We start from the raw sequence: 12,657 nt of genomic DNA on the forward strand, positions 1-12,657 counted from the left end.
TAATTAAAAGGGGTAATTGACTTTTTAAATGAGGGGTCAGGCCCCAAATAATGGCTTGTGTATTGCAGCCACACAGTGCAGCCCACCACTCCCACGGACCGCACTCACGGGAGCTTCCGTGATCGTAGGCGCTAATCTCCTATGCTAAGGTGGATGGCCACTTAACTCTACCACAATCATATGCTAGTTTCAGGGTGATTTATAGTCTCGGGGAAGGCGAGCTGATGGACAGGAAACCTTTGATGATATTTCGCCTAAGTTCATTCTTCGGAAATTCTGAGATTAATCACCAGGTGGTGGTAAAACTGATTCTCTTCTCTCCACTTTTCCCAATACTGTTTTATTTTCAATAACTCCAAAGTGAATGTCTGACATTGATTTGAAAGAAGTTAATGAATTCCAGGGTAATGTGTTCCAAGGCCAGTGCTATGTCATGTACCATTTGTACTAAGGGGAGGAAATGTGGCTGATTTCCTTAATTTTAATGGTACAGTCACAAGGACAAGCAGAAGCGACTGCTCTTTGGCAGATAGTTTTATACTCAAATTCTAAAGGTCCATCTGAAGTGTTTTGTATCACCACGCGTAGCTGTCTGATGCTATTGCTTTCCATTGAGCCTGCGAAAGTGAACCGTAGCGCCGGCCTTTAATGTCCTTGGTGATTCGACACCTTGGCAGGGCTACACTGGAGTAGTGTCCAAGTCCTGGGCAGAGGTTGAGCTAGCCCTTTGCTTGATCAGAGCAATCACTTTGATCAGATCAATGTCAGATTAGCTAGCCACAGCCTTCAGAGGACTCCGGTAACTCTCTTTCTTTACTGCCTCACAGCCTCCCCTGGTGAAGACTCAGACTGTCACCATCTCAGACACTGCCAATGCTGTGAAAAGTGAAATTCCAACCAAAGACGTCCCTATCGTCCACACGGAGACCAAGACCATCACATACGAGGCTGCCCAGGTGGGACATGGTTCGGTGTTTCAGAACCAGAGACTATCCAGTAAGCATGATGTATCACCTCTCTACACAGGGTTTCTCATCACTTGCTGCAAATAATGCTAGGCTTTTCTGGGGTAGTCCTTTTCAGAAGGGATCACTCATCTCAAGATGTCCCCAGATACTTTATTAAAAGCAAAATTATCTTGGATCTGATGGCTTATATTCATCCAGTTCAGTTAGGGAAGACAATCCAGTGTGATGGTTGAGAACATGGGCTTTGGGTCAAACAAACTTGAGCTTAGGTCCCAGCTTCTCCATATATTAACTTAAACAAGTGGATGAGCATCTGGGAACCCTGATGCCCCGCTCCACCCCCCACGCCCGCCTGCACCGTTTTAGTATCTACCTCATGATTCTGTCGTGAAACTTGTGTAAGACGGTACTTGAACACCACACCTGAAAGTGTAAGTAAGTAAGTAAAAGAAAGTGAAGCTGCTCAGTCGTGTCCGACTCTTTGCTGTCCCATGGACTGTAGCCTACCAGGCTCCTCCATCCATGGGATTTTCCAGGCAAGAATACTGGAGTGGGTTGCCATTTCCTGCTCCAGGAGATCTTCCCGACCCAGGGATCGAACCCAAGTCTCCCACATTGTAGGCAGACGCTTTACTGTCTGAGCCACCATGGAAGTCTCAGTAAGTAAGAGCTAAAACAATTATAATGAATTTACTACAATTAAAATCATATAAGAATTTAGTGCTTAAAATTTTATTTACTTCCAACTTTTAGTAAAATTTCTCCTTCCTTGTTAATAATTTGAATGAACTCATCTTGCTTAGGTTGAGTCATTTCCTTTTTCATTCACAGAAGCCAAAAGTGCAAAAAACTTTCCCTTCTTCTATAAACTGAACTGTTTATTCATTACTGCAGCAAGTATTTGTTTGAGCATTTATGTATTAAGCCAAAGCAATGTACAGGGTGGACACAGGCCCTTCTCTCTGGAACTGACATTCTAGTCTGGAGAGACAGGCAATAAAACACAGATGTACACATTTCAGACAGTGATAAGAGCTTTAAAGAAACTAAAATAGGATCAAGAGTCAGACTATATACGATAACATGAAGAGTTGCTATTCTGGGCCTGGAATAGTCAAGGAAATCCTCTCTGAAAAGGTGACATTTTAGCTGAAGCCTGCATGATGGGAAGGAGGCGGCCGTGTGGAGCTCTGGCTGGCTGGTTTCACACAAATCCTTTTGGTTAATCCTCACATCACCATAAACTGGGTGATGACATCCACCTTTGGGAAGCACTGTCACTCGCCAATTAAAAGCACATTCTTTGCAATTAGACAAGTGGAATTTATATCCTAGCTCAACCATGTACTAGCTGGATAACTTTAAACAAATCACTAATCTCTAAGCCTCTCTTTCCTGCCTGTAAAATGGGGCTAGTACTACCTACGACTGCAAGTTTTGGGGAGGGATGAAGTGAAATGATGTCTGGACAGTGCTTGGTGTGTTCCTAGACATTCGGTTAACGTTGTGTACTTCCGCCTTCTCCCTCTTGTGGTCTAAACTGTGGAATTTGAGTTTGATAAATAATGGTTTGCTCCATGGCTTCAGCTTTTCTGGCAGTGGTGATAAAGTCGCCTCATTTAAGCAGTTTTGGAAGATGGTTCCTAAAGCTGTGTGCTGAATCTATTAAAGGCGGGGCTGCCTGGAGACAGGGATATGGCTTCTGGCAGGTTTAGGGGGATGCTTGCGAAGAACTGAAGTGTAGCCTGAGGAAACGAGAAGAAAGAGCTATGTCAGGAGAGACAGAGATGGATGAACAGGACTTGGCAGTGGAGGGGACTGCAGAGGAAGGCAGAGGACGTTCCTTTAAGATTGTGCACACAGTGAGCCAGGAGTGTTTTGAAAAGAAGCACTTGCATATGGGAGGGAACTCTTTTAAGCTGTCACTACCATGGAAACAACCCGTCTGTCAATAGAGAACAGGTTTGTAATTTATAGTACATCCAATTAAGGTAATAATGTGTAACCATTAAAAAAAACTTTTGATGGGAATAATCTATGTGATAAATTGGTAAATGAAGAAAACGCCGTACAATATGCTATAAATAATATGCTGTTCATATGAGGGAAAAGGGTTGTATGTACAGGTATGTATACAAAGGCTTATATGTGAATATACTGTCTCTTGAGTGGGTACTCAAAAACGCAAAAACAAAAACCCACCACTGGGTGGCCTGGGATGAAGAGGCCTGGGACTTCAGTCTGTGGTCAGGAGTGGGAGGGACACTGACATTTCATCTCCATTTTCAATATTTTAAATTTTGTAACAAGTGCATATCAAAAAAAATTTTAATGGTTCAAAATAAATTACTTAAAAAACTGTTAGCGCCATTCTGCCCACAGAAGCCCATGTATGGTTTGAGTGTAGCCCATACAAAAATTCATTGTAAAATATGCTAGCATGTAAGAGAAATACAGAGGCCCCATGATGTACAAGGTAAAGCCTGTGGGCCCTGGGGTTAGAGAAGCCTGGATCTTCTTTAAATATTTATATATATATAGTCACTTATTTATTTAGCTGCACTGGGTCTTCATTTTGGCATGGGAGATCTTTAGCTGTGGCATGCAAGCTTTTAGTTGCGGCATGCGGGATCTAGTTCCCTGACCAGGGATGCAACCCAGGCTCCCTGTGCTGGGAGTACAGAGTCTTAGCCACTGGACCACCAGGGAAGTCCTCAAGAAACCTAGATCTTAATTCCAACACCTGGTAACTTTGTGACCTTTAGCAAGTCACTTAATCTCCAAGCCTTAGCTTTCTCTTCTGAGAAATACCTTTATAAGGTTATTGAGATAAAGATAGTATTTTCCTGGTGCATAGTGGCTATTCCAAAATGGTAGCTATTGTTATATTGTTATGCATCTACCTTTATTTCATTTTAACCAGGCTGAAGACACTTTAACCAGCTACCAGCTATCTAGTAGCTCAGCTGGTAAAGAATCTGCCTACAATGTAGGAGACCCTGGTTTGATTCGGGGGTTGGGAAGATCCCCTGGAGGAGTGATAGGCTACCCACTCCAGTATTCTTGCCTGGAGAATTCCGTTGCCAGAGGAACCTGGCAGGCTTTAGTTCATAGGGTGGCAAAGAGACGGATACAACTGAGTGAATTTCACTTGCATACATCTACCTTTATCTCACTTTAATCAGGCTTAAAAAAAATTTGTAATTTGTCTTACTTCTTACTGACTAGACAGTGAAGTATGGTGGGGAAGTGTTGACTTTGAAATTGGATTTACTGGATTTGAATCTGTTCCATCACTTACTAGTATCCAGTCAAGTTACTAAATCACTTTGTGCCTCAGTTTCCTCACTTGTAAAATGGGGCTAATAATAGTTCTGCCTCATAGGGTTGTTGCAAGGAATGAATAAGTTAATGTACATAAAATGTGCCTTTCAGATTAAGTTGTCACTACATAGAAACAACCCAAATACCCCTCAATAGGGAACGGGTTAAATAAATTATATATAGTACATCCAATTATGGTAATTCTTTACAGTTACTTTTTTTAAAGCTCCTAATGGGAATATCTACATGATAAATTGGTAAATGAAAAAGCACAGTACAGTATGGTATAAGTAATATATAAAAAAAAGTGACTGGCACATGATAAGCACCAGATAATTATTTGCTATTGTTACTATTTACTATAGTTATTTCTGCTCCTGTTTTTATTATCTTGCCAGACAAGTAAACCTGGGAACCTTATTTCAGTTGGTCCATAATTCCTACACTTTGGGATATGGTGAGAGGAGGTGGGGAAGCGTTTTTTACTTTTTGCATGTATACGTATGTATGCGTACTTGAGGTAATATTTACATACAGTGATAAGCACAGGTGATAAGAGTTCGGTTTGATTGGTTTTGATAAATGTGTCTATCTGTGTAACCAAGACATTTTGGGGACACAGAACATTTCCATGACCCCTGAAAACTTCTTCATAGCCTTTTCCAGTCTTTGCCTATTCTTGAACTTCATATAAATGGAAGTATACAGTCATACCCTTTTCTGTCTAAAGATGTTTTTCAGGGTCATCCATGTTATATGAATCCATAGTCCACTGTTTTGTATCGTTGAGTAGTATTCCGTTGTACAAATATACCGCAGTTTGTTTATCCTCTCATTTCTTGGTGGACAGTTGAGTTGATTCCAGTTTGGGAGAAATATAAATAAAGCTGCTTTAAACATTCACGTGCAAGTCTTTCTGTGGACACATGTTTTCACTTATCTTGGGTAAACACCTAAGAGTAGAACTGCTGTGTCATAGGATAAGGGAATGGTTAACTTTATAAGCAACTGTGAAAGCCACAGTACCCTTTCTAGGAAACACTGGCAAGAAAAGAGGCCCCATGTGGGAAGAGTGTAAGTCAGGAATCATAACAGTGTCTCCTCCCTCTTCTACCTTCTCAAGACAGAAAAGGAGGAATAAGGGGGTGGGTGGAGGTAGATGATAATAGATTCTCAGGTTTAGTAGAGGAGGAGCTCTTCAAGAAGATTTAGCCCTCCTGGCACGCAAATTCTTTTCTTTTTTTTTTTTTAATTAAAAATGTTATTGACCTATGGCTGATTCATGTTGATGTTTGGCAGAAACCAACACAGTTCTGTAAAGCAAGTGGCTTTCAATTAAAAAATAAATTAATTGAAATAAATAAATTTAAAATTAAATTTAAAAATATTGAAATACAGTTGATTTACAGTGTTGTGTTTCAGGTACACAGCAAAGTGATTCAGTTATATATATATATGTATATATGTGTGTGTGTGTGTGTATATATATATATACACACACACATACATTCTTTAGATTCTGTTCCATTATTGGTTATTATAAAATATTGAATATAGTTCCCTGTTGGTTATAGATAACCAACAGTAAGTCCTTGTTGGTTATCTATTCTATATATAATAGCTTGTATTTTAATCCCAGACCCCTAATGTATCCCTCTCTGTTACACACCCTTTCCTCTTTGGTAATCATAAGCTTGCTTTTGCTGTGTCTGTTATCTTTTTCTGTTCTACAAATAAGTTCATTTGTATCTTTTTTTAAGAGTCCGCATATAAGTGATATCATGTAATGTTTGTCTTCTTCTGACTTCACTTAGTATGATCATCTCTAGGTTCATCCATGTTGCTGCAAATGGCAAAATTATTTCATTCTTTCTTATGGTTGAGTAGTAGTCCATTGTGTGTATACTGGGACACAAATTCTTAACAACTTACAACACACTTTTATTTTTCAAATCTCTTTTGATCTTCACAGCTACAGTGGAAGCAGAGCACAAGATTTCCTGTTGTAAAAGTGAGAAAAACTAAAACTCAGAAAAGTCAGAATGACTTGCTAAGATCCCATAGCCAGCCACTGTCTGAGCTGGGACCTGAACCCCAATCTTCAGACAAGATGTCTTTGCCCTCAGTCCTAATTGAAACACTTACTAGCATAGAACCTTGACAGTTTATTTAACTTCTCTGGACCTCAGTTTTCTTAACTTTCTATATAGTTAAGTTATAGAAAGTTAACTTTCTATGTAGTGTAATAATAGAACCTGCTTCAGATATCGATAGGTGTGATTGAGGTAACAGTTGCATTATGTGCTTGGCATATAGCATGAGTGCAATAAATACTAGTTGAGTCTGAATCTAAGGTAGATCAGTGGGTCTGGGCTGAAGAAGGTGTTAGTGAACTAGTCAGTAATATGCCTGGCATGAGGGTGGCTGGCATGAGTGAAAGACTTAGGTGACACCATCAGGTTCCCTCTGTTTTGTCCAGCTTCCTACCTGGAAGGGAACCCAGCCAGGGACTCTTCCCTAATGCTCTTCTCCTCTTCCTGCCCTCCCCCCAGTGCCTCAAATTTTTGGCTCAATGAAATGTGGTCCTTACTCAAAAGGGTTGGAGGCCTCTGCTTGTAATACAGATGACTTCTGTAAAGAGGCAGAGAAAGAGTAACCAACACATTGCTTGCTGCAGGATACTTTATGAAAACAGTTGCAGTTCTCTAAATCCCCCGCTGAGTCAGTGTAGGATGCCAGTGTCAGGCGGTTCCGGCCACGCCTGTCTGAAAAGCTTGTAGCTGTAGGTAGCCTCCATCCTCCTCCCCTCGTTTCTTTTCATCTTGGTCAGGGATTGTCAGCAGCTCTGAGTCTGCTACTGGCCCAAATGCTTGCTGATAACTGTTCATCAGGCCGAGTCTGGCTCCTGCCAAACATTTCTCTTCATTTTTTGCTAATGTCATTTCTCAGCCTGATCATCATATATTTATCTTGGTCCTAGCAGAGTGAGCTCCAGAGAAACAAGAAGTAGCCCGAGCCCTTGTTCTCTATGTAGATTAGTTGTGTAGCCCAGCATTTGAAATACTTTTAAACCCCTCCTGTAATGAGGGATTTATCATTTCAATGATAGTTTTGGTCTCAATAATTGTCATTGAGATATTCTATGCATTTCCCCCCGACTTAGCCTTGAAAGAACATACCTCACGTGCTCCAGTCTTCCATATTGATCGTCAAAGAAGATAGCCCGAGATTCCTTATCCCCCAGCAGGGAACTTTCCTGGTTCTTTCTGGAAAGTTCTGGCATATGACTCAGAATCTAGCCTTGCTTTAGCAACCAAGAGTTTATACCTTTCCTTCTTGCCTTGGGTGGTGTGTAAAGAGCTCTAGACTTGTAGAGAGGATTGGTTTTGAATCCTTGGGCAAACCATTCACTTTCTCTGAGCCTGAGTCTTACCTCTAGTGGTAAAAAAACAAAAACAAAAACAAAAACCCCACCTGCCAGTGCAGGAGATGTAAGAGATGCGGGTTAGATCACTGGGTCGGGAAGATCCCCTGGAGGAGGGCATGGCAACCCACCCCAGATCTTGCCTAGAGAATCCCAGGGACGGAGGAGACTGGCGGGCTCCAGTCCATAGGGTTGCAAAGAGTTGGACACAACCGAAGCGCGCACACACACGTCTCACCTGGGAGTGCTAATAAGTTTCTGCCTTTTCTGCTCATATTGATAGGACTCATGTAAGCATCAAAACAAGCTGAAGTCATTTTGAAAGTCATTTGTGAGCTGTCACATGCTCTATACTTACGCATAGTTACTGTCACTGGTTTTGAATCTGTGGTTACACAGCCTCCTCCAGTCTCTGATCCACTCCTATCCCTGACCCGATGCTGAGGAAGCTGGACTCGTCCAGCTTTTTTGGGAGGAGCTTTGTTCCCAGGAGATTATTTTTATTTATTAAGTAAGAGATCACTGGAAGGGAATTGGGGGTTTGCTTTAGGATGTACAGCTGCAGAGCAAAGCTGCATCTCCAGCATCTGCCCCCAAGGCTTCCTGAGAGGCATGCTGACGCGTTGTGTCTCCTTCTGCAGACGGATGACAGCAACGGCGACTTGGACCCAGGAGTTTTGCTGACAGCTCAGACCATCACATCCGAGACCACCAGCAGTACCACCACAACTCAAATTACCAAGGTAACAGACAGCTAGAAATTCCTTATGAAATCGAGTGGCATGCCAGGCTTGCTGCCTCTCTGCAAGAATCCTAGTCCATAAACAAGGATTTTCAGCTTTATCCTTACTGAGGCAAGTTATTCCCCATTCCCCATGTTCAGGTGGAAAGGCCCTGCTGCTTTCTCCCCAGTAATAAAGCCAGGGAGACCCTGAGCATCCCCACCTCCTTAGAGGTCTCAGAGTCACTTGGTTTTCTCTTTACACATTCCTCTGTCTTCCTGGTCAGTGCGTCCTCTGTCTGGCTGGGGAGGTCAGTTTAAAGGCAAGTTTTGTTGGAATTATTAAGCAACCGTATTTTCTAAGCCAAAAATCAGAACTTGGGGTCTCACAAAGAAGGTCTCACAAAGAATTTTTATGCCATGTAGAGGATCGAGGCCATGGGAACTATAGTTCAGATGCTGAAATATTGGAATCATTAGAATATTGTTTATGGGGGCAAGAGGGACAAAGTATCTAAAATTGGAACTGCTCCCAGAAAATCAGAGATGATCCATGTTTGCGGTGGCACTAGAGGAAAAAGCATGTTCTTGTAAGTAAGAAATCTAGATACCTGACCAAACTCCTTCATCAACACTCAGATGAATGGAAGCCAGTTACTTCGTGTATCTAGACCTTGGTTTCCTCAGATATCAAATAGGGGGCATTATTTGAGGATCGTTTGACGTTAGTCATAGGGAACTGTTTTAAAACAAAGAGCTTAGTTTCAAGCTGCATGACATTTTTCTTTATAATCTTCTGATTTTTTTTCCTCTTGAAAATAATCAAAATATACAGGAAAAGAGCAAAAAGAAACACCTGTTTTGTTTACACAGAGAATTATGTTTAGCTTATTAAGAATTTTTAGCAATACAGAGGAACAGAGGTGTGCTCATTTTAGCAGATCCAGTCCGAATTGTGAACAAGTGTGTGAGAATGCGATTCTATGCAGTACCCCACAGCAGATTAAAATTTGGAGTATAGTTTTCAGACTGACTGCTTGCTGTTATTTGTTTTGCTGTTTGGGTTTTTCTTTTCTTCCTTCCTTCCTCCCTTCCTTTCTTTATTTCTTTCTTACATGATAACTTTTCTCTTTGGTTTCAGACTGTAAAAGGTGGGATTTCAGAGACCCGGATTGAAAAGAGAATTGTGATCACAGGAGATGCGGATATTGACCACGATCAGGTGGGGATGCCAAGGAGATTCTGAATGTGGGAAGGTTTCCCAGGGGGTTGACCGATGGATACCAGAGTTGGCTTGCACAAGACAACAGCTTTATCTCCAAAGAGCCCCCTCAGCTTCTCCAGCCCTCAATTAAGAAGGAGGACAAAGGGAATCAGATCAGGAGACCTGTGGGGGGTGGGGAGGGGGTGCCGCAGATCGAGGAAGCAGCAAAGTGGAATGAAAGGAACATGGGCTGTAGACTCAAAAAGACTTGAGCTCGGATCCTGGTTCTTACCAGATTTTAGCTCCAATTCCGTCAGCCTCCGTTTCCTCATCTATAAGCTAGATCTTCCTTCAAGGATGTTGTGAGAATCAAGTGAGATACACACGTACATCGTGTGGCACGCAGTGGACTCCAAGCAAATGGAAACACTGCTGCTGTTCAGGGGGGATCCTGTAACCTGTGCTGGAGGCAGTAGAGGTGATCAGACCAGCCTGTGGTCTCTGCACTGGGAGGGGCCAGCGAGCAGGGACACCATGTGAGAGGCTGGGACTCAGGAGACTTGGAACCTGCTTTCTTCCCAGCCCTATCATGAACTTGTTGTGTGACCTTGGGCAAATCACTTTACCTCTAATTTTTTTTTTTTTTTTGGTTGTTTGTTTCGTCTCCTAAAAGAGAGTAGGTTGATCTAGATCATTTCTGGGCCCTTGTGAGTGCTCAAATTCTATGCTTTTATGTTAATTAGGTGCTAATTGTGTGCTTGAAGCAATTAGCAAGTAATAAGGTCAGGATTAATGTTCCCAATTCTCTGGGAGCTGAAGTTAGAACAGTAAAGCTGCAGAGAAGAGGGGGTGGAAGAGACTGCATGCAAATGCTTCTGGAATCATTGACAGGAGCGCTGGAGCCATAGTTCTGTGGCCTTTATGCTGATATGCTGAGTGCCTTAAAAAAAAAAAAAAAACTGAGCTGCAGTGCTGGCCGTTCCCTTGGTAGCAGGGTTGAGACTTACAGCTAAGAACACTGGACTGAGGGTCCCAGCAGCGAGGCTGCAGAAGCCCAGGTGGGAGCCCTGGCAGCCGGTTTTGCCCCAGCTCAGGGGATCCTGCCGCGCTACCAGCCTGCATCCACCCACGCGGCCCGATGTGTTCTGAGCCCCTGCCACGTACTTAGTCTGTGCTAGACGGCCTGGGAAGGAGCTTTGGCTTTGCTGTGAGACAGACCCGGCTTGAATCCTGACTCTGTAACTTGCTGGTTATATGTCCTTGAGCAAGTTCTTTGACTTCTCTTCTGTAGTTTGCCATCTGTAAAACAAAAATAATCATAGGTTTCTTTCAGGCTATTGTGACAAAGGGACACGTGCAACTTGCTAGCTCAGAGCGGTGCTTGGTTGTCCTCCAGTCCCTGAGACATGGGGACACGTGGCAGGAATAAGACATGGCGGGCTCTGGATGGGGAGGGGGCTCTTGAAGAAGATGCAGGCTGTCAGAGAGCAGGTGCAGACCAGAGGAACCAGAGAGAGGGCGTGGGCGGGGCCTTGGTTGAGCAAACAGGATGAGGGGGGATGAGCAGGGCTCTGTAGGGGTAGCAGTTCCAGGAATGGCTTTCATGGAGTCAGGAGACCAAAAGAGGGCTTTCCCTTCTTCCCATCCCTCCTAGGGGTAGTCTTAAGAGCCAGATTCAACAATCAGCCAGTCAGATCAACCTCGAGCCCTTTCTGGTGGGTGGTAGGGTGGGGCGCAGGCTGTCTCTGATAATCCTATGCGGCCGTCCCCCAAAGGGTGTAGTGGGCTCTTCCACCTTGGGGTGCTCTGAGCTTGAGGCTCAGAGACTTGCAGCCCAAGGGGAGTAGCGGTGTCGTTGTGCGTGCGTGCGTGCTTGGTCACTTCTGTCGTGTCTGACTCTCTGCGACCCTGTGGACTGTAGCCCAGGCTCCTCTGTTCATGGGATTCTCCAGGCCAGAATACTGGAATGGGTTGCCATGCCCTCCTCCAGGGGATCTTCCTGACTTAGGGACTGAACCTAGGTCTCTGTGTCTTCTGCATCACAGGTGGATTCTTTACCGCTGAGCCTCCAGGGAAGCCCAGTGGTGTCATTACTCTTCTTTAACTTTTCATCTGCTCCTTTTGCTTTCCTAAAATGATCAAAACTCCTCCAGAGACTAAAATAGGGTCATCATGCCCTTCCACCTCCTGCTGAAGCTGAAAAACAGTCTGGTAGAGGGGAAAGTCTGATAGACTTAAGTGAAAATCCCCTTTATATTACTTACTAGCTCTGAAACATTAAGCATTTTAACCATTGAACCTTGGTTCTATCAAATGGAATTAAGGATACTACCTTGATTCATCGAGTTGTTGTAAAGATCAAGAGATAATAGTAAGTAATGGGATGTCACACACCTTTCTCTACTTCAGCCAAAGACATCTCTTCCTTCTTGCGTCATGCTTCATTATCTGCTTCTCCTGTCCCGAGCTTCCCGGTTACCCTGCACTGAGCACAGCTTTTGCTTTGTTCTTTAGACGCCCTGTCTTGACTGAATCCTCCCAGACCCACCCAGGCTGTCACCTCTGAAGTCCTCCCTGACTTCCTGAAGACAGCTCTTAGCTTTCCCCATGTCGGTGTTTTAGTCCAGCACCCTCCCTAAGCAGCACGGGATGGGTTCAGCCATCATCAGTGTGGCTCAGCGTACCCTCAGCCATGGTTCCACAGACAGCAAGGTTGAACTTGCCAGAGAAGTGGGGTCCCGTGACCCTTTCCTTCGTCACTAGCCAGGCTGCTTTCTGTCTGATGGGCATCGTTCCTCTTCCTCAGGTCCTGGTACAGGCCATCAAGGAGGCAAAGGAGCAGCACCCAGACATGTCAGTGACCAAGGTGGTCGTCCATCAGGAAACCGAAATCTCTGAGGAGTGAGCTCAGGTAGGGGCTGTTCTTGGGGGGCAGACCTATCCCTCCAGAGGGGTCCACACCGACACTTGATCAACTGAAGGCGGAGGAAGGCCGAGGAGGAGGGTGTGGGAGGTT

The 12,657-nt window shown here is 43.8% G+C and overlaps 1 protein-coding gene across 14 annotated transcripts in view; it reads left to right on the forward strand.

Moving 5' to 3' along the window:
- The window catches only part of EPB41 (erythrocyte membrane protein band 4.1), a 192,139-nt gene that overhangs the window by 175,958 nt on the left and 3,524 nt on the right, over positions 1 to 12,657 (forward strand). For all 14 annotated transcript variants that reach the window (XM_018057127.1, XM_018057136.1, XM_018057087.1 and 11 more), the window contains 4 exons: positions 828 to 956; positions 8,358 to 8,459; positions 9,579 to 9,659; positions 12,448 to 12,552. In XM_018057127.1, the coding sequence (XP_017912616.1) occupies positions 828 to 956; positions 8,358 to 8,459; positions 9,579 to 9,659; positions 12,448 to 12,546 (411 nt within the window). In that variant the 3' untranslated portion in view covers positions 12,547 to 12,552. The remainder of the gene's footprint in view (positions 1 to 827; positions 957 to 8,357; positions 8,460 to 9,578; positions 9,660 to 12,447; positions 12,553 to 12,657) is intronic.

Source organism: Capra hircus, chromosome 2, assembly GCF_001704415.2.
Source record: "Capra hircus breed San Clemente chromosome 2, ASM170441v1, whole genome shotgun sequence".
In the NCBI taxonomy this organism is placed as follows: Eukaryota; Metazoa; Chordata; class Mammalia; order Artiodactyla; family Bovidae; genus Capra; species Capra hircus.